This window comes from Sphaeramia orbicularis, chromosome 17, assembly GCF_902148855.1.
Source record: "Sphaeramia orbicularis chromosome 17, fSphaOr1.1, whole genome shotgun sequence".
Lineage (NCBI taxonomy): Eukaryota > Metazoa > Chordata > Actinopteri > Kurtiformes > Apogonidae > Sphaeramia > Sphaeramia orbicularis.
In genome coordinates this window covers 37444522-37467273 of record NC_043973.1, presented here as the reverse complement: position 1 = coordinate 37467273, position 22752 = coordinate 37444522, and the positions used below count along the sequence as shown (strand labels likewise).

Here is a 22752-nt window from a genome sequence, read left to right as displayed (position 1 = left end):
GTAACTTACTACATTTCCTCATATTTGACCTTTTAAATTTGTATTTTTTTCTCCACCCCAACATTAAATACAAGCAGACAAAGCAACAAGTAGGGAGACACTGAAGAAGAAGATGTGAAGAGTGAATACACAGGACAGATGTGACAGATGGTCTCACCGTTGACACAGCCGGACTCATCGCTTTGGTCCAAACAGTCATGGACCTTGTTACACTGCTTGGTGCCATGGATGCAGGAACCATCACCACACTGGAACTCATCTGGACGGCATGTCAACAAAGCTGTAAGAAAGAAACACTTAAGTTGCACATTGTCTCAAACAGGGATGTAAAGGCACACAAAAGTCATGATTTGGGTCACACACAGTTTAGTTCAGTATGAGTAAAATTTAAACAATGAACACAGATTATTGTAGATGTCTGACAAAAAAAACAAAAGACAATACGTCACAGTCAGTAGTAAAACTGGAAAGCATTTTAGTACAAGTACAGGATAACGAGAGTAATAAACAAGTGGTGCCAGGCACAACAAACCCCACCCTCGGATGTCAGCGTATCAATTGCCTCTATATATATGCCAAGTCTGAAGTAAACTGAAACAAAATTGATGTTGTTATAGACTGTTGAAATTTTGCCCATTGTAATTACATTGGGAATTTTTTTAAAATTTTTTTATTCATAATTTTTTTCTACTTTAACCAACTGTTCCCATTATAAGTAAATTGTGTGTGTGTGTGTGTGTGTGTGTGTGTGTGGGGGGGGGGGGGGGGGGGGGGGGAATTCATAAAAAAATTTGAACTTGACCTACTGTTCCCAAAATAAAATGACATTTATTCTGGGTCACTGGCAATCTATAAACCCAATTTGATATGAATTCAACCAATACTTTTGCTGCTAAAGACATTTGAAATTTCGTCCATTATGAGTAAATGGGGGAAAAAAAAGATTTAAGAAATTCATAAAAACTTGTAACTTTGACCTACTTTTTCTAAGATATAATAACATCTGTTCTGGGTCACTGGCAATCTATAATCCAAATATGGTCTGAATTCACCCAATAGTTTTGCTGCTAAAGACATTTGACATTTCGACCATTATAAGTAAAAGGGGAAAAAAAGATAAAAAAAAAAAAAAAATCATGAAAAAAATTTAATTTTGACCTACTGTTCCCAAAATGTGATCAGATCTATTCTGGGTCACTGGCAATCTATAAACACAATTTGGTACGAATTCAACCAATAGTTTTGCTGCTAAAGTGTTAAAGAAACAAATCGAACCAAAAACAATTCCCCTTGCCTCTCCTTCGGGGACTGGGGTAAAAATAAACCTTTGGGTATTTATGCTTTAGGCATGTTTTACTTTCTTCCTTTTGGGCTAAAACATTGTTTATATCTGACATAAGCAGGTGGTTCTTCTCGCTTCTGGGTGTCATTTGCACTCATCATGGTGTGACTGATTCAGTTAGATGCCAATCAGCTCCAGAGAGGCTTTGCATGGCATGACATTAACTTGCTGATGACTTAAAGATTAAGATTTGTTGTAAAATTTAGTTTCAGATTAAATCCTCGAGTCATCACACATGAGCCTCTGTAATTAATGATCTCCATAAAGTGATGGTTTTGGACAAATGCAAATACTGTCACACCCCTCCCTAACTCTATCAGTTTTCATCAAAATGTGCAGAAGCATGGAGGGTAAAAAAACATAACATACACCTAAACAGCTTCGCACCTCTGTCCTTCCACTGATGTAGGTAGTGCGTAGGACACAGACGTTAACCCGCGAGGGTGTGTGATGAATGATTTTCAATATACTAACCACAAAGATGGAAGCTGCAGGACACCACACCAAATTTCATTAATATCCCAAGCACAGACAAGCTTTTCATCAACAGGGCTCACTACACTCATATAACTCCTCTCTAAACCACACTAAAAAGCAATATATATGGCTGAGGGGAATATGATTTAGTGTTATCACAAGACATGCAGGACAGAAGGGATGTAATGGAGCTGAGCCAGCTGCAGTATAGTGTAAAGTGGACACACACATGCACACATGGATACATGGAGAAAACTTCATTTTCTGCATATAGCCCTTCTACATCAGCAAGATCAATCTAGAGATTAAATTGGCCAATAACTGAATGCTCCATGTCCAAGCTGTGTATTCGATGAAAGTGACACTATGCTAATATAGGTTGTGAATGCAGAGGAAAATGGGTGTCACATAATAACCCCTAGACGAATGTGACGTTGTGTCTCTAACCATGTCCACACCTCACTTTAAATGCAGGAGCCCTAACAAGACATCTATCTCTTTTAAGTGCCGCTTATATGACACCACAGAGTGTTTGATGTGTGCACTGCACATCTTGATAATGAATGGTAGGACTATCAGGGCTTCACACTCCGGCTTAGCGAGACAAGAGCTTCAGGGCTCCCCCATCCATGACCAGCTAATAGGAAAACCTGTTTTATCACAAGCCCCCAATCTTCATACAGTGTTTATCAAAACAAACACATTCCTTACCAGATACATTTACCCACCTCAAGTCCCAGAGTGGAAAGGTGCTAAATGAGAAAACTAACACCTCACAAAAGGAAAGGAAAAATTGTTTGTGAGATTTGTTTTTCACTTTCTGAAGCTGAGGTAAAATAGACCTTCAGTGATGTATTGAGATTAGATAAGTCTGAGCAATATTTATGGGCACCAGCTGGAAAAACAAGTGTGAAAACTCTATATGATTCTAGTAGCAGTTGTAAGTAGAGAATTAAAGAAAACAACCCAAACCTAAAGAGATTTAAGTGCGATAGAAACTGACAATATGCCTGATTCTTTATTACGAGTATATGATAGTAACCACCACATATACTGTGTATAGAGTAAGTGCTTAAATAAAGAAGGCATGAAGCTACAAGAGAGAAAGTGAAGTACATTGTTTCCCATTTAGCATACTGCACAATAGGTCAATGTACTTCATTACTTTTTAATGCTACTGTTAAAACAGGGAGAAGGATGATTAATTAATTACAATGTTTAACCAACCAGGATGTAATCAATCTATGTATGACAAGTGAAGGTTACATAAAGACATTAAGATAGTATTCCATTTTTTTTAAGAATATAAACCCTTCAGACCAGTGTTCAAGTACCAATTCCAATTATTTTTTCTATCATTTGTCATTATTTCCTTATTTTATTCCTGTGCACATTTTTCTAAATTCATAACCAAGATGATTTCTGCCTAAATCTAACCATAACCATGTGTTGTTTGCTTGGTAATTTCATATTTCAGCCCAAACCACAATCTTTTCCTGAACTAATAAAGCTGTTTTTGTGCCTAAACCTAACTTAATCTTTAATGCACTGTTGTAACAGTATTTTGAAATAGTATCTATAGTATTTAACCCATAAAGACCCAGTGTTACTTTTGTGGCAGTTCCAAAACAAAATTTTCTTTATATTTAACCTTTCTTAAGTGATTTATCACCACTGATTGTAATATTATCCTCATTAGTTTGCGTGTTTTCAGTGTAAATCACGTATTTTCATATTTAATTTACTGAGCATGTAGATGTTTATAAAAGCTAAGATTAAAGTTGAGGGTTATTATATCACAAACAGAAAAAACTCAAGAAAAAGTGACTTTTTTTAGCAAAGATATCAATAACTGAGTGTCTTTGAAGGTAGATTTATTTTTTTATTGCTTTAACAAAATAAAAATATTTTCAATTTAGAAAAAATATTTTCAATCAAAAAAAAAAACTTCACTTCAACAAATAAAAAAAAAAACAAACCATTTTACAATCAAAGAAAAAAACGTGTTCAAATGCAATTTTTTGGACCTCAAATATTTTTTTGTATTCAAACACATTTTTTTCTCTGACTGAAAAGTTTGGTTTTTTTTATTGAAAATATATTTTTTTTTGATTGAAAACTTTTTTTTTGGTTCAAGCAATAAAGACATAAATCTACCTTCAAAACCATCCACTGTGATTCAGTTCCATGGTTTTTACTGATGAATCAGTGTCGTAGAAGATGATGGTTGTTTCCACGGTAACTACAGAGCCTCTGAACGTCCAAATGGGTCATATCTGATGACCATGAAAAGATGACAAACTGTATTTTACACCAATTATTTACATGTATTGATAGAATAAGTAGGTCAGGTATTAAACAGTTTAGATCAGTAGATGCTTTTGGTCGCCACTTCCTGTTTGGGTCTTAATGGGTAAATGTTATTTTGCAAATACAGTGTAGGACATTGTGGGAACCTCAACCTACTCGGGTCAGTTGTTTCTGTTAAATGTTCATACCTGCACCTGATGAAAAAGCATTGCATTGTTGGACAAGAGTGTGCATCCACAACACATTAAAAAAAATTAAGCAATTTTGTGCTTTATGTATACCATGTGACTTCTCCAAACCCTGCTAAGAATTAGTCATTTGGATTAGTCGACGCAGAAGACTTCCATTCTATTTAAAAGATCATTGTTCTGTATCAGTGTGAGCTGAGGAGACGAGCTCTGAATGCAGTTGGAAGGATGTTGACACAATAGAGAGTGTGCATAATTTTTTCCACCGTGAAAAAGAAGAAAAACATCTAAAGAAAAAAGACAAAGACAGAAAACTCACGGCAGTCAGCTTCATCTGATTTGTCCTTGCAGTCGGGGTCTCCATCACACTTCCACGTCAGCCGTATACACTCCCCGTTGGCGCAGCGGAACTCTCCAGCCGTGCAGTTGGCCCGGCGGTTTGTCAGGTACGGGACGCCATCGCCGCCGCATCGCTCGGGCCCCTCGTCAGAACTGTCAGAGCAGTCGGGGTCTCCGTCGCAGCTCCACATTAGAGGGACGCACTCAGAGGTGTTACACCGGAGATGGTTGGGTCCACAGGTCAGAGGGGAGGTACACTTGAGTTCATCGCTGCCGTCTCCACAGTCGTCATCTCCGTCACAGACGTACACGGCGGCCAAACATTTACGGTTGCCACACATGAACTCACCACTGGGGCAGGCTTTGGCGTCTGAAAAACCAGCAAAGAAGAAGAAAATTACACTGTAAAAAAATTCTGTTGTTTTTACGGAAAAAACCTGGCAGCTGTGGTTTCCAGAACAATACTGTAAAAAATACATCCAACTGTAAACATATTTAACATGTAGATTTAACATTTTAAACATGTAGATTTGACATTTTAAACATGTAGATTTAACAGTTTAAACATGTAGATTTAACAGTTTAAACATGTAGATTTAACATTTTAAACATGTAGATTTAACATTTTAAACATGTAGATATAACACTGGATTTAAATGGTAAATGGACTGCACTTATTTAGCACATTTTCTACACCTTCATGGTGTCCAAAGCACTTTCCAAATCCACCAGGTCCAACTGGGAACAATTCAGGGTTCAGTGTCTTCCATGGACACTTGGACATATGGACAGTCGGAGCCAGGATTGGAACCACCAACCCTTTGGTTATTGGACGAGCCGCTCTACCAACTCTACCAACCCATTCATTTACAAGTTTAAAATGTTACATTGTAAATGTTTACTTTTTTAATAATCTATCTATCTATCTATCTATCTATCTATCTATATATATATATATATATATATATATATATATATATATATATATATATATATATGTGTGTATATGTGTGTATCAGGGTTCTCGCTAGCGTCATTGAACATCGGGGCCCCCCAGGGACAGCGTTGGGGCCCCGCTGAGATTTGACCCGTGACGCTGTCTTTCAACCAGCGCAGCAGTGTTTTTTTGTGTGTGTGTGATCGTCCAGCGTAATGATAACGAGACTTGAATTTGAAAAAATATATTCCTTTGTGTTGGCGCAAAGTGCTGCAGACAGGAAATGAGAATAATATAATCAACACCCCTTTGTGTGCCTTGGTATTGTCTGACGTCCGCCCGGCAACATCACTTGCCTTACACTCCTGGACCACCCTACAAAACTCGTGCCATGTACGTGGCGTGCGCCTGTATACACGGTGCCCCTACGCTATGAAAAAAATCCAAGTGAGAACCCTGTATATACATATACATATATATATATATATATATATATATATATATATATATATATATATATATATATATATATATATATATATATATATATATATAAAAGCAAATAGGCCATTATTTTAACACCGCATTGTTTTTTAATTTACAGTTTTATTTTCTAAAAACAATAGAAATCCATCATTTCTACATACAAATCTGGTTTTGTTCACATACTCTTCCTGTAAAATCTACAGCTATATTTGATTTAATCGTTAACACAAAAACTTTTCAAATACACAACTTTGCATTGTATTGTCACTTACAGTTTTTTTATGTTGCAATTTTACAACTTTTTGGTGTTAATTCTACAGTCATTTTTTTACAGTGTAGCCCAGCACGTCCTGCAGGATGCTGCTAAATAAAACCAAATTGAATCAGACTAATGCAAACAAGTGATTCATCTTTTGCTTACAATGCATGACATACACACCATCTGTGCTGCTATAGATAGAAGACGGAAAATAAGAGCAGAAGTTGGGAACTTTTTGGCTCGATTTCCCTTTAAATAGAGCAGCACAGTGATGGAAATGGTTTCTCTGGGAGGCTCAAAGTCAATATTAGTACATGAAAGGTAAAGGGAGTGAAGGAGAGGTAAGAGAGGAGGAGGAGGAGAGGAGGAGGCGGAGGAGGAGGGATGGTGGTGGTTATCACAAGGAGATGCTGAGAGGCCTCTTCTCCTCTGGGAAGATGATAGAGCTCTCTCTGGCATCAGTCGGACCCCCTCTCTATGACAAATTGCATCTATCACACTGCTTCCACCTCTGTCAAAACATCTCTCTTCCAATCTTGTTTGAGTTTTCTTGTCTGTGACTAACAGGGGGAGATTTCTTATCACTTGCTGCATCTCAGCACAAATACTGTACTGACATACCCCATGTAGGTTACAGCAGATATTGTGTCAAAGTGACCCTTTTCTCTCTGGAAATGTTTCAGTGCTGTTAAGTTACTGCACCTACGCAAAGCCAACCTCAGGGCTTCTGTAAATCCTTCTCTCTGTTTCACTCTAAATTTCCCAGCTGTCTCTGTCTGGCAAAAACAGCTCAGGCTGTGAGGAGATGTTTCCCACCGTGAGCCTATAGCAGCACAGAGGCCAGCGCAGGGAGAAGCCGAATTTGATATTTACACGAACCACAGGGAGTTCAGATTCAACACTTGCTGCCTTTAGCTGTTGAAGATGTTACAGTACGGGGCTGTTGTTTTAAAGCATTCGACAATGAATCAGCAAATTGTAAAAGCAGAAGTATATTGTGAGATGCCTGCAGAAAGCACATATTCACACATATACAGAGGTGGCAAAGGAATATATTCTTCATTTAATATGTAGAAACACAATTCTGGTAAAAGTAGGAGTGATGCTGAGGCTGATGATGTTTACACAAGTCAGTGTTGGTGAGGTTGTGACGACTATTTAACCGATAAAGACCCAGTGCTACTTTTATGGCAGTTCACATACTGGAAAAAATCTAAATCTTACCAAATGTATTTTTCTCATTTCTAAATAATAATGTCAAAATGTCTCATCACACTTAAAATAAGACATAATCACCTGAAGAGTAACTTTTCAGTGAGATATAAGAACTTATTTTTTGACAATAGATCTTGAAAATCTAATTTCAAGAAATCTTACCAAGGTAATTTTCACTTGTTCGCAGACTTTTTGGCAGATTTTATTTTGCTTAATTCAAGATTTTTTTTGCTTAATTCAAGCAAAAAAATCTGCCAATGGAACAAGTGAAAATTATCTTGGTAAGATTTCTTGAAATAAGATTTTCAAGATCTATTGTCGAAAAATAAGTTCTTATATCTCAATGAAAAGTTACTCTTTAGGTGATTATGTCTTATTTTAAGTGTGATGAGATATTTTGACTAGAAATGAGAAAAATACACTTGGTAAGATTTAGATTTTTGCAGTACAAATACATTTTTCTCTCTATTTAACCTTTACTGAAGTGCTTTATGATCCTCTATTACACTATTATCCTCTGCATTTTGTATTGTCCACTATTAATCATGTATTTTCCTATATACTTAATTTAGATGTTCATGAAAAATCAGAGCAAATTCAAGGGTTATTACATCTAAACAGAAAACCGTAGAAAAAGTGAGTTTTTCAGCAAAGATACCAATAGTCGCTTTTCTACTGACCCTCAAATTGTGTGAATATAACTTGCGCATAAAAATTTGCCTAATGGAAAAATGACAATTTTGTCCAAACTCTCATTTTTGTGCTGGCAAGAGATGGGTTTTCAGGCATAGCACAAATAGTATATCACGCAAAACTGCAATGGAAAAACCTTTTTCCACAACTAGAGTCATGTGATTAAAAATACGGATGTTGACGGATATTACAACAAGCGAAGAAGAAGAGTTTTAAAAGAAACGTGTGGACAGACCAGGAAACTCAATCTTTTTTTAATTTAGTACGGGATAGAGGGGTAGTATATAATAATAATGAATATATCTGTAAATCAACACCATATTCACGTTCGACACTATGTTTATGGAATGACTTCTTGTGTCATCTCATGATAATAAATAAACAAATCATTGCATTTGTGATTTAATGGAAAAACCGACATTACGCACTTCTGTTTTTTCCACATGTAGTAAATATCGGTAAAGTTTAGTGCAGATGTCTGATGGAAAAGTGACTGAAGCATTTCCATCTGCTGTTATTTATCAAACCCCATGGGATTTATTGGTGAATTAATGTTGTAGAAGGTGATGGTGTTTCCACTTTCACAACAGAGCCTCTGAAGGTCCAAATGGGTCATATCTGATGACCATAAAACCTGAGAAACTGCATTTTACACCAATTACACTGGGTTACAAAAAAATGTTTTTTGCTAATTGTCTAGGTTTTTTCAACTTAATTAGGACCATTTTGCACCGCTAAATCCAAAAATGACATCTGTTTTTCTCAATCAGGTCAGGTTTTTTTGCTAATTTGATTTGGAAAAATGTGATCTTCTCACAAAATTGATTTCATTTTTGTGACTTTATCAGTTGATTTTTTATATAGTTCTCACCCAAAATAGGTTTTAAGAGAAAAAAAATCATTTTCTAACAGGATTCCTGTTAGGTACAATGGTGTATTCACCGCAGATGTAGCAGAATACGTCAAGCTCATTTTTGCAAGATCTTCTGGTCGAAGCCATTTCATTCACCTGTAATATTAAAAAAATCATTAATCATAAATTGGCAAAAGTAAAATCTTCAGAACTGGTTTATTGCAAGAAATATGAAAGAATTTTGTATCATATGATGTGAAAATGCCCATAAATGTAAGCAAAAATGTTAAAAAGCCAATATGTAGCATAGTTCAGAAAGCTGACCTGATTGAGCAAAATTAATGTGATTTTTGGATTCAGCACACCAAAATTATCCTAAATCAGCTCAAAAAACTTAAACAATAAATTTGTTGTTGACCAGTGTTATTTACATGTATTGATGGGATTAATGGATAAATAGGTATTGAAGATTTTATATCAGTAGATGCTTTTGGTTGCCAGTGGATGTTTGGGTCTTTATGGGTTAAACAAAATTAAAATAAAATAATAATTCACTTCTGATAATACATGATGGCTTTTCTCCACAGTCTAGTATCCCTGTCTTTGATGTTGTTTTCATGTCATCACTGTAATATGCACAGACGAATCAACCAAGTAATATTTTATACGTGTCATTGTCTGAACTGATTAGGTGGTTGTGATGATGCCGGGAAGACTCATAATGATACAAAATAAAACTCATTAATACTCCTCATACACATTAAAGCTAAATTGATGAGCCTGTTCTGAAAATACAAAAAAACACATATATTAATGTTAAAATGTAGAGCATAAAAGTTAATTAACTATTCAAGTAAAGCAGAAATACTGTAATTACAGTGTGTTTATGCTTCTTTACGTCCCATCTTTGCACGCATCATCCATTTGGGTCTGTTTTTTCTCTGTGGTTAAGATTTAATGTGCATATGTAAAGTTAAAAAGAATCCGTATGTAAATACCTACTGAAGACTCTGTAAATTACTTTAACTCTATATATCATCAGCTACAAGAAAGTAAGGATATAAAGTAGTGTCCTAATTACTCTGCTGTGTAATTATACCATATGTTAAAGTCACTATCTATTTTCAACATTGCAAACATCTGTGATTCATTAATTTGCAGGTACCAACATGAAGCACAAGGAAAGCAAGTGAAACGAAAAACAAGTGTTACAGATCCAGTTCAGTGAAAGGGTTTACATTCATTAATATTAAACAAGCGCCATCTGATTCTGATGCGTTTCATAACTACTGTCCCTGGTACGCATCTACCCTCACTCATACTAATTTGGCACTAAATAATTAAGTGGATTCAATAGACATGTACGTTATTACACAAGGGGCAGGACATTAGTAATGTACATGAGTGGCCTGGTTACACTGGTGGAAGACTGTTTTCCAGAGGGAGCGCTGTGTAAACTGATTTAAGGACTTTTATATAACTTAAAACTGAGGGACTGTGTGCTTATTAGGGTACAAAAGTCAGTTATCTTTAAAAATAAGTTAAAAAACTAAATAAATATTACAGTGGAACTTAAGATTTTACTCAGGGGATATATTTAAAATGTAATATAGTCTTAATTTTTCTGGTTTGGCTCCTTTAACAAACTTACCAAGCACAATCTGGACATGGTTTAGCACATGTTTTATATATGAGTGTCAAACAGTACACTAGGGACCATATATATTTGGACAGTGACACAATTTTTGAAGTTTTTCCTCTGAACATCACAACATTGGATCTAAAATGGAAATGTGATGATAGATAGATAGATAGATAGATAGATAGATAGATAGATAGATAGATAGATAGATAGATAGATAGATAGATAGATAGATAGATAGATAGATAGATCGAACGAAAGAATGAAAGAACGATAGAACGATAGATAGAACGATAGATAGAACGATAGATAGAACGATAGATAGATAGATAGATAGATAGATAGATAGATAGATAGATAGATAGATAGATAGATAGATAGATAGATAGATAGATAGATAGATAGATAGATAGATCGAACGATAGAACGAAAGAACGATAGAACGATAGAACGATAGATAGAACGATAGATAGAACGATAGAACGATAGATAGAACGATAGATAGAACGATAGATAGATAGATAGATAGATAGATAGATAGATAGATAGATAGATAGATAGATAGAGCGATACAGTGATAGATAGAACGATAGAGCGATAGAACGATAGAGCGATAGATAGAACGATAGATGGATTGATAGATGGATCGATAGATGGATCGATAGATAGATCGAACGATAGATAGAACGATAGAACGATAGAACGATAGATAGATAGATAGAACGATAGATAGAACGATAGAACGATAGATAGATAGAACGATAGATAGAACGATAGATAGAACGATAGAATGATAGATAGAACGATAGATAGAACGATAGATAGAACGATAGAACGATAGAACGATAGATAGAACGATAGATAGATAGAACGATAGATAGAACGATAGATAGATAGAACGATATATAGAACGATAGAACGATAGAACGATAGAACGATAGATAGATAGATAGATAGATAGATAGATAGATAGATAGATAGATAGATAGATAGATAGATAGATAGATAGATAGATAGATAGAACGATAGAACGAGTGAACGATAGATAGATAGATAGATAGATAGATAGATAGATAGATAGATAGATAGATAGATAGATAGATAGATAGATAGATAGATAGATAGATAGATAGATAAAACGATAGAATGATAGATAGAACGATAGAACGATAGACAGACAGACAGACAGACAGACAGACAGACAGACAGACAGACAGACAGACAGACAGATAGATAGATAGATAGATAGATAGATAGATAGATAGATAGATAGATAGATAGATAGATAGATAGATAGATAGATAGATAGATAGATAGATAGATAGATAGATAGATAGATAGATAGATAGATAGACTTTATTAATCCCAATGGGGAAATTCAAAATACAGTCACCTCTCCACAGAAACAGTCATACCACATTAACAATAAATAAATAAATAAATGCACAGTGTAAATAGCTAAAAATAAGCTAGATTAAAAAGAAAGTAGAATTAAAGTGTGGACTTTCCGCTGATTAACCATTTAGGAACCGTATTAAACATAGTCCCTCCATTTTCATCAGCTCAAAAGCAATTGGACAACAGACTGATGAGCAGCTTCATATCCAGGTGTGGTCTATTTTCTGGTTATTTTGGAAAAATGAAGCAGATTTATTTTCCAAATGTTGAATTTGCATGTGATGCAGTGGATAGCATTTGTGCCTCACAGCAAGAAGGTCCTGGGTTCGATTCCAACACCAGTTGATGGGGTGGGACTTTTCTGTGTGGAGTTTGCATGTTCTCCCCGTGACTCCTCCCACCATCCAAAGACATGCACTGATAGGTTAATCTAAATTGGTGTGAGTGATTGTTTGTCTCTATATGTCAGCCCTGTGATGAACTGGTGACATGTCCAGGGTGTACCCCACCTTCACCCATAAGTAGCTGGGATAGGCTCCAGCGACCCCCATGAACTCTAGTGAGGATAAAGCAGGTTCAGAAAATGAGAGAATAAGTGAATTTGCATTGGGTAACTGTTCACTGGAATTTACAATATGAGGTCCAAAGGGGTGTCAGTGAAAGTGACAGAGGTATCATTCATTAATCAGAACTTTAGGAATAACTAAATCAATAATTTGGTACATTCTGAAAAAGAAAGAATCCACTGGTGTTGCTCAGCGACAACAAAAGACCTAGAAGAACATAACGAAAATGGATGGCCGCAGAATTCTTTGTGAAGAAAAGCTGTTTTACACCATCCAAGTCAAGAACACACTCGAGGAGCCTCTGAAAATGCAGTTAATTCAGTATTATTGTTAAGGCCCTTGAGTTAAACCTTAAAGTCCACACTTCAGTCACATCATGATTGTTTCATTTCAGATCCACTGTGGAAGTGTACACACGGAAAACTACGATTACTACTAGGGATGTACGGATTCCGATACGAGTATCGGGTATTGGCTCCGATACTCAGTGTGTGTACTCATATTCATACTCATAAAAGTAATCCGATACAAAGGCATGATACCACTTATGGTTGCATGACATTCCCAGTTCAGTGCAGCAGGTACGCGGCGGTGGAATGATGTGTGAGGAGTGTGAAGAGTGCCAACGGAGATTTTTCAAAATAAATGAGGGTGATAAAAGTAACGCTGACTGACAGTAACGTTAAAGACACAGACAGATACAGACGCAGCGTTCTGTCCGTCCTCTGCGTACATTCCATCCGTTTTCCAGGTGCTGGCGGATGAGTACCCAGACGGAGAGGGGTATGGAGCGGTGCGGACCGCCACCAGAGGAAGTGAAAGCCAAACTTCTCACTCATTTCTCTTTTCTCTTCCTGCTGAAGCTAAACTTTTAAACCTTACCAGTGAAAACGCTGCAATATTAGTATCACATTAGTGTTACTTCTGTCGTCTCCATGTTTGTTATTACTGACTTTCCTCTTCTTCTTCTCATAAAACTTTCCTCTTCTTCGTGGTATTTGTCCAGTATGGTTAATTCAGAGCGGCGCCTCCTGGTGGATTAATTGACAAACGCTCATTCCAACACATTAAATGTCAGTAGCAGCACTTTGTTCCAGTCAGACTAATGACAACGACAATAAAGCACATTTACCAAAGGAACTAAGAACAGGAATGGGATTATTAAGTACTCGTGTCGGTACTTGGTATCGGCAAGTACTCAAATGTAAGCACTTGTACTCGTACTCAGTCTGGAAAAAAGTGGTATTGGTGCATCCCTACTTACTAATACACTTATGGACCTGACTATGTATGTACATTTACATTAGATGTGTTTAATGCTACGCAAAATTATACATTTGTGCCGAACCCATTGAGAATTCAAGTCCAAACTGAATAAGACCCAGATTAATGCTCTGTTTGATTCATACAGAATAATACAAAATTAAAATGCTACATACACTGAGAACTTTATGTCACAGAAAATATGACCATTTCTTCTTGAGTCACTTGGGTGGAAGAGCACTACACTCTGACTACCACTGTGGAAAGTAGAAGCTGGCAGTGTAACCCACTTTACTTTTTCTGGCAGCTTTGATGAGGAAGTTTGTTGCCAGTGGCAACCAGTGGCTCAGATGTAGAGGCTAGAGATGACTGGTCGTTCCATTCACATTAGCATTACAGCTGATGAGTGCGTAGCGTGTGTGAGCGTGGTGAGTCAGAATGCATGAAAGGAGGAATAAAGTGTGAAAAGGGGAAGAAAAACAGGGGCTAGAGAAGAAACAAATGTAGGATGAAAAGAACTGGAGAGCGGTTATGTGCAGTTATTTTAAATTAGGGCTGGATGATGTGGCCAATAAAAAAATGCATCTAAGAAGGGAATGCAAAACCCAAGTTCCAGACTTCCCAAATATACACATATTTATTACAAAAATTATTCTGTAAGAGAAAGGTGTGTTTTCAGTGGATTGTTCATTGAAGAGTAGGATGAAGCCCAGTTGTCATTCAAATCCACCTTTATATTCAGTGACAGACTTTTTAAAATATCAAAACACTATAAATGGGCAACAAATTTTCCATAAGTACTACGATTCAGAAGAAAAGTACAAAGATAGAGGGTATTAATACTTTGATTACATTAATATTTTGTCTTGTCTTATTTTGTTTGTTCCTTGTTTTTTGTGTGTTTTTTGATTGTTATGTTTTGTTTGATTGCTGTTGTTGATTACTTTTTACCTTATTAGTTACTTATTGTGTATTAATTTGTGTTGCCTTCAAGGATTTATGTATGTATGTATGTACTTATTTATTCATTTACTTACGTGTATGTATGTGTATATAGTCACTTTTCCATTGGACATCTGCGCAAAACTTTACCAATATTTACTAAATGTCAAAAAAACAGAAGTGCATAATGTCGGTTTTTCCATTAAATCACAAATGTCATGATTTGTTCATTTATTATTGCGAGATGACACGAGAAGTCATTCCATAAACATGGCAACCAACGTAAATATGGTGTTGATTTACAGATATATTCATTATTATTATATATTACCCCTCTATCTCGTACTAAATTAAAGAATGATTGGGTTTCCTGATGTGTCCACACATACTGCGACATGTTTCTTCTTCTTCGCATGCATCATCATCCATTTTTTAAATTCACCTGACTCGAGTTGCGAAAAAAGGTCTTTCCATTGCATTTTTGCGTGATATACTATTTGCACTACACCCGAAAAGCCACCTCTTGCCAGTGCAAAAACTTTTAATTGAAAAATGAGACTTTCGGCGAAATTGTCATTTTTCCATTAGGTACATTTTTATGCGCAAGTTATATTTGCGCAATTTGAGGGTCAGTGGAAAACCGACTTGTGAGGTTAATTACTTACAAAAGATCCAAGGGACTTGACTTTTTATATATTCTGCTGATAGGAAACTAAGGATAGACTGTTGTGCGGAGAAGGGATGGGATTAAATAAGTTACACTTCCTCCCACTCCTTTTCAAATGTGCAAATGAAGTCATGTATATGTATAAGCTTTGTTTTTGTTTTTTTTTCCCCCATAACTTCTTACTACCTGTTTTATTTCTAAGGACTAAGTAAGATTACCTTGTCTTGTTGCATATTCAAAATAAACTAAACTAAAAAAAATTTAAAAAAACTTGTTCTAACACTCCAGCACTCAAAGGCCTTTTACTTTTAATCAATTACAGGGTAAGAGCTTTACAGAGCAAACAATGGTTTTACAGATGCCTTTTAGTTTATTCTTACTGATACTCTACATGCAGAAAAACTAAATAATTTCAAGAACTCAGTTTCATTAAGATGGACATATTGGCAAGTTATTCGTATCTGACACACAATTGGACATAAGTAATAAATATATCTAGTTCGATTATCCAGTCAATGCACAGGGTGAAAAATTCTGTGGTATGGATGATTTAAAACTTTCCACACATACATTTTAAATATTCTAACATCCTTATCCACTTGCATACTCATCATTTCAGGTGCTAGAACAGGTTGATATTAAATTTTAAGGCTAAATTACAATATTTTTACAGCCTGGCGGTTCTATATTTTCATACAAATATAGCAAAACCAAAAAAGTGACTTGAATACCTTTCTTTAAAGGTGGGCTTCGAGGTGTTTTCCTGGAACATTTTTTACTATACTGCTTAAAATCCCCTTCACACCCCAATTACAACCAATTAATTAAATGCTCTAACACAAAAATTAAACAATGTAGTCACGTGGAGTGGACAGGACTGAAAAAAACACCATCCAATCATTTTGAGCGCCCACTTGAAATGATTGAACGGTGATCTGTCTATCAAACTCAACTGACATTTGTCCCTCCCCCCTCTGCATGTACCCCTCTTCATGCATGAATCATGCGTTCTCAGAGGTTTGGAGCAACTGTACAGGAAATGAAGCCAGAGCCAGAGCTTGGTTAGTTATTGTTAGCGTGTTCTTTTGTTGGAAGCTCCAAGAATAAGTCTGGACTCTTTTAAGTCTCATTTTTATAAATTTATTGTTGACTTGATCTGATCACAAACAAAATATAGCTCAGCTGAGGATCCACACCCCAATCAGGGAAATGGATCCTGACATTCCACTGCACATCACTTTTATAATCCTTGTAAACTGATCTCCAAACTATGGGCTGACCCCCTTGTGCTAGGTGGGCTGGGTCACAGAACATGAACTGGTGTCATCTGACTCTAAAGTCAAACAGATGTGAAACCTCAGCTCTATGTAAAACCCCATATTTAGTGTTTACCTCTTAATCTCGAGTTGTTTACGATCGTCTGTGAGCATGTGTATTTAAAAGTGTGCCTAAGGTAAAGTCCTGTGATCATAAATCTGACATTTTAGTATGTGACCAAGATGTGACCTATCCAAAGAACTTTAACACTAACCAGTGACACAAAAGAATCCTAACTAATACTGACTAATTATAATACTGACTAATATGTGATTAAACTTAAGAATTCAACTATCTAAATTAAAATAATATTTCAGTATAGTAGTTCTATTAGGATGGAAAGTTCACCGGCAAATTGTTTTATCACTGACATAAATCACTAGGAAATGTGACGTTAGTCAGATAGGTATGAACTGGGGCTGTTCTGTAAGAGCGGGGGTGTTGGAGGAGACTGAATGAGGTATGCATGGATCAGGGCCACCGGTGCTAGGCGAACTGTTACTGTGCAGCACTCATGAACCCTCGAGAACAAGCATTGAGCGTGCCAGTACTCTGGAGGCGTGGCTTCAGAGGGATGTGTGAAGAAAGGGGTTTGGACTTTTCAACTGAGTATTTTCAAAATGTAGCTGCTGGAACTGTTTTTCTAAAGGCGGCCATACACTGTGCGAGTTTAGAGACGATTTCTCACTCGTGCGACTATTTCTGGGATCGGGCCCAATGTGCCTCTAATTGTGTGTCGTGCTTCGTGCAGTGTACATGGGGTAAAGAGAAGCGACTAGCACCTCACAACCACCTTACGACCAGCAATCGTGTGTTCGCAAGGAAAACAGAGCTGTTTGAAATCCTGCTCGCTCCTCGTGAGTGTATCGTACTGTCAAAGCAGTGCCACGAGCCGATGTGCCTCAAATTCTCACACTGTGCATGTGCAAATACAATAATGGCCAGCTACTGTAAGCTAATTCTAAGCTTACAGTTGCTGGCTATTGGCCTAGTGCAATTTAGCTTTTGCAGCTTACCTCTAGTTCCCGCTGTAGGATTGACAGCCCATACTGTCCACATCTGGCAAACCAATGCCTGCACCAAACACATTGTCGTCTTTTCTTCTTTTTTGATTCCCTGCAGATAATGGCGCATATTGCCAAAACAGCTCGTTGGTTTTTGTTTAGCACTACCATTTCGTGACTCACGCCAATACACAATCGTCTATGCACTTTCGGATTCCTTGGTATTTTAACATTGTATTTCCGGATACAACACTCGAACGTGTCGTGCGTCCTCTGATGTATGGTCCTACAGTGTGAGCAGTCAGGTCGTGTACGAGCATCGGTTCGTACAGTGTGAGAACATGAATCGTGAGTCTGACCTTACGAATGATTCGCACAGTTTGAGATGAAGCTGCGTGCAACGATCGAAATAATCGCACAGTGTATGGCCGCCTTAAGATCTCATACCCAACCTTTGTGGTATTTTGATAAAGTCTTAAGTATGTGTATCTTATTTCATGAAGTTGAGTAACTTCTGGTACATTGTGTGTGTGTGCGTTCAGTTTCCAATGACCTGGCACCGAGTAGAGAAATTTGATGTGAGAGCGGAAAGGAGAGGATGTTCCCACTAAGCCATGTTCAAAACAGAGTCATTAATAACATAATGGGGCAGCCATGGCTCAGTTGGTAGAGCGGGTCGTCCAATAACCAATAACCGGTTCAAATCCTGCTCGGTCCCAATCGTGTGCTGTTGTGTCCTTGGGCAAGACACTTCATCCTCCTTGCCTCCAGTGCTGCTACTCACACTGGTGTATGAATGTTTGGTGGTGGTGGGAGGGGCCGCAGGCGTGGATTGGCAGCCACGCTTCCGTCAGTCTGTCCCAGGGCAGCCGTGGATACAGATGTAGTTTACCACCACCAGAGTGTGAATGTGTGAGGGAATGAATAATGGATCCTCTGTGCACTTTGAGTATGCGTTCATAGAAAAGCGCTATATAAATCTAATCTATCATTATTATTATTATTATTATTATTATTATTATTATTATTATTATTATTATTATTGTTATAACATATTTGGCTAAAGAGTCTATCACGTACGCATCAGATGGTTGATTCCTTTTATGGTAACAATGATGTCAGATCACCCCTGTATAAAACCCCTGTCGAATAAAGAATGGGAGAGATTCTCTGAGACCCTCCTGAAGATGTGGTTTCTTCGTTATTTTAACCACAACAGTTGGCACCCAATGTGGGCTCGAAAGAGGCCTTGGTCAATTTGCAGATGGGACGTGGTGACACTGTGTTTGGGGCTCAAACTAAAGGTAAGAGCTTTCTTTCTTGCCAAATACATTTACAGTCTCATCACACCTTACTGTGAGTAGAATTTAGGCTCTCTTCGAAAAAGAACTTGACGTAAAGTGACCGGATGTGATCTGGGGAATTTCCACTCACCAACAGGCCGTGGGACCCCTTGGTGTTTTAAATACCATACTTTCCAGACTATAAGCCGCTACTTTTTTCTCGTTTTGAACCCTGCTGCTTATACAACGATGCAGTTAGAGTATCGATTTTTACGGGCTAACGGCCTCCAGGGGGCGCTCTAGCATGAAGCATAAGAGTGAGACAGACAGGTGGAAGAGGTGATGAAGAGGAGAAGTTTTAATCTTAACTTTGAACAATCATTTTGCGAGTCATGCACAAACCCTCATCATGGAAAACACATGAAGAAATGCATATGATGCAGCTTTTAAGTTAAAAGCCATCGATCTGTCTGTAAAGAAGGAAATAGAGCTGCTGCACAGAAGTGACAACGGAACAGAGACTGAGAATGTGTGTGACGGAGCCTATCTGAGAATGTTCAACTCCGACACTGAAGAAGACGACTGCAGTGGTTTCAATGAGCAGAAGAAAGGTGACGATAGAGATCAATTACTTTCCTCGGTTTTTGAACCAGCCGTGTTCCTGCCGTGTTCCAAGCATTGTTTGGAAAAAAGCAGTTAAGGTATGAAAATAACTATTTAAATAATCTTTCTGTTTACCATCTGTCTGTGTAAATATCTCATGTTATATTGTGGACACCTGCGACTTATAGTCAGGTGCGACTTAAAGTCAGCTGTGGGTTATAGTCAGGTGCGGCTTATATTCAGGTGCGGCTTATAGCCCAGAAAGTACGATAAATTGACCCGGGTCAGATATTTAAGAATTGGCATTTAAGAGTTTATGTGCCATCCATGAGAGATTAAGTGTTTTGTTGAAGACAAAACAGTAGTGAATATGTTATTTTGTTGTATTCAATGGTTGTGGTTGTCATTATTGAAGCTTGTTGTTGGCACAGTTCAGTAATGACAGTGACAGTCGGCTTTATATTAGTGTCATAACTAGGGATGGTACTGGCATCTGAGTGACAGTAGAAGACGCTTTAATAAGGACCCCCAGATTTATCAAACTAATTCAGTATATTTCCCAGCCTTTCTTTATATAATGTATTTTTCTTTTAATCTGAGCAGGTCAGTCCCCGGTTGCACCCCTTCATACTCTCTCAGCTCTGACGTATGTATTCTTAAATCTAAACTGAAGGGGATGGTTCAGACCTGTCCGCTCAAGTCCTCTGCAGACCCAGCCTTCCTCCACTGCGCCAAGGTCACTGGAGCATGCACGTACAAACGCAGCACCTCCAGTAAAGACAAGCTTGGAAAGGTAGAATTATACACTCTTACACTGCCTGCCAGTTCAGACTGGTCACACAGCCACCGGGGAAAATAGCTCAACGGCTGACCTTCCCCGTGATGCTGAAATAACTCTTTCAGTAACAACTAGGAGCACATCATGGAGGACACAATGGGAGAGGAATTGATGGCTGTTTTCTAGCCTTTTCCCCAGTATCAGCAGTTGAAAAGGGAGCTAAGTGAGAACCCATGAGGGAATTCACAGATCAAAATGAGTGGTGAATTAAAAACAAAATACCTAGTGTTTAGCTAAATGGCAAACAGGTCTGGATTTCAATTAGGAGAATGAAATTAGATAGAATTTTTGTCTGCAGAAGCACTTTAGTCCTGTAAAGTGGCACTGTGTGAAAGGCTCTTCATTGGGGATGCACAGTACCTGCCAGTTCAGTTTCACTGCAGGGATGCTGAGACAGCTGTGAGGAGCGCTGGCTGTGAGTGTTTACCTCATACTATCCAAGTAGTTTTAAATACGAACAGAGAAAACAAGCCAAAATACAACCACCGAGAAATAATCTATGCACTGAAGGCAGTCGATTCAGCGTGACAGTGAGTGCAAATGCAAACATACATGAAAACACACATCTCCATACCCGCTCTACTTCCTTGCAGTAGATCCCAGCAGACAGCCGTACTCCAGAGAGATGCCCGACGAGTAAGTGCACATTAATCTCCACATCACTGAGGTTTGAGGACACAGTTCAACTTTCTCATGCAGTCTCTCTAGAGCTGCTACTTAATGTAATGTTGATCAGGGAAAGCTTCCTCTAGTGAGGGCTAGATTCTACTTAATACATAATTCAACATGTGGATGACTCAATTAGCAAGATGCCTCTGCATGATTTACTTTTTTTGAGTCTGCAGCGGCTATGCACTCTGTAAATTTCTACTAATAGCAGAGTGTGCTGGGGCTAACTGAGTACACTGCAGCTCAGTCTGAGGAGTATAACCTCCCGTCTCACACTTGGGTAAATAAAAATCTAAAGTGAGTCTGAATGTTTTTCTCACCGTAAGCTATACAGAGTGTAAAAGACAGCAAGAAGCAAGCTCCCATTATTGGTATTTTCACCACTTATTAACTCTGAAGCTAAAAATGTGTTTGACCATTTCAGCTAGTTTTTTTTTTTTTTTTTAGCCATGAGGTGTGCTTTCTATCAAACTTTCCAGGCAGTTTCTGTAGCACTGCACATTGTCACGTCACTAAAGCTGCACAGTAGATTTTCCAGATATTCTTGGTTTTTGTTCACACTCACTCACAGTGTCAAGGCTTCACAACTCACATAATATGATGAACTAAACTACAGTCCAGGACTACTACAGTTGTTGGAAAAAAAATAACTAGACCACCTTTGTTTTCTTCAGTTTCTTGTTCATTTTAATGCCTGGTACAACTAAAGGTACATTTGTTTGGACAAATATAATGATAACAACAAAAATAGCTCATAAGAGTTTACTTAAAAACTCATTGACCTTGTGGAATTCAAAACTATTCAAATAATGTATAAAGCAAAGAATAACTTACTGCCGGGCAATATTCAAGAAATGTTTGTGAAAGAGAGGGAGGCTATGATTTACGGGGAAAATTAAATTTAAAGATTCATAAAGTGCACACTACGTTAAAAAGTTTCTGTATGACCATCTGTGGAGTAAAATTGTGGAATAAACTGTGTGTGGAGATAAAACAAATATCAAACATAATTCAGTTTAAAAAAAGATATAAGGAATTGATTCTTTAAAGGTACAGTATTTGATAATGACAATGGGGCCTGTTTGTTTATGGATGATGTATTGATAAATCTGCTGTAATTATTGAAGAAAATGGCTGAATTGTTGAGTCTGTTTGTATGACTGTACTGACACGAACATATTGTTGTGTATAATTCAGTTACTGCATTATGTATTTGTTGTGGTTTGATGCTAAAATTAGGAAAATAGTATTGTTTGAGTCTTGTATTAAGTTAGTGATAAAGGTGTAAAAGCACTGAGGGGTGGGATTAAATAAGTTTATACTTCTTCCTACTCCTTTTCGACCATGCAAAATTCAGACTTGTATGTGCTTGGAGATAGTTTCTGTCCGTTTAAATGTTTTATTTTGTTTTATTTTGTTTTGTTTTATTTTGTTTCTTTGCATGTTTGAAATTTCAGAGCG

General features: G+C 37.3%; 1 protein-coding gene across 2 annotated transcripts in view; it reads right to left on the bottom strand.

The window, feature by feature from the left end:
- LOC115436528 (low-density lipoprotein receptor-related protein 8-like) overlaps positions 1 to 22752 on the bottom strand; it is a 262795-nt gene that overhangs the window by 85961 nt on the left and 154082 nt on the right. For both annotated transcript variants that reach the window (XM_030159392.1, XM_030159393.1), the window contains exons 5-6: positions 4637 to 5026; positions 158 to 280 (exon numbers count right to left, since the gene is read on the bottom strand). In XM_030159392.1, the coding sequence (XP_030015252.1) occupies positions 158 to 280; positions 4637 to 5026 (513 nt within the window). The remainder of the gene's footprint in view (positions 1 to 157; positions 281 to 4636; positions 5027 to 22752) is intronic.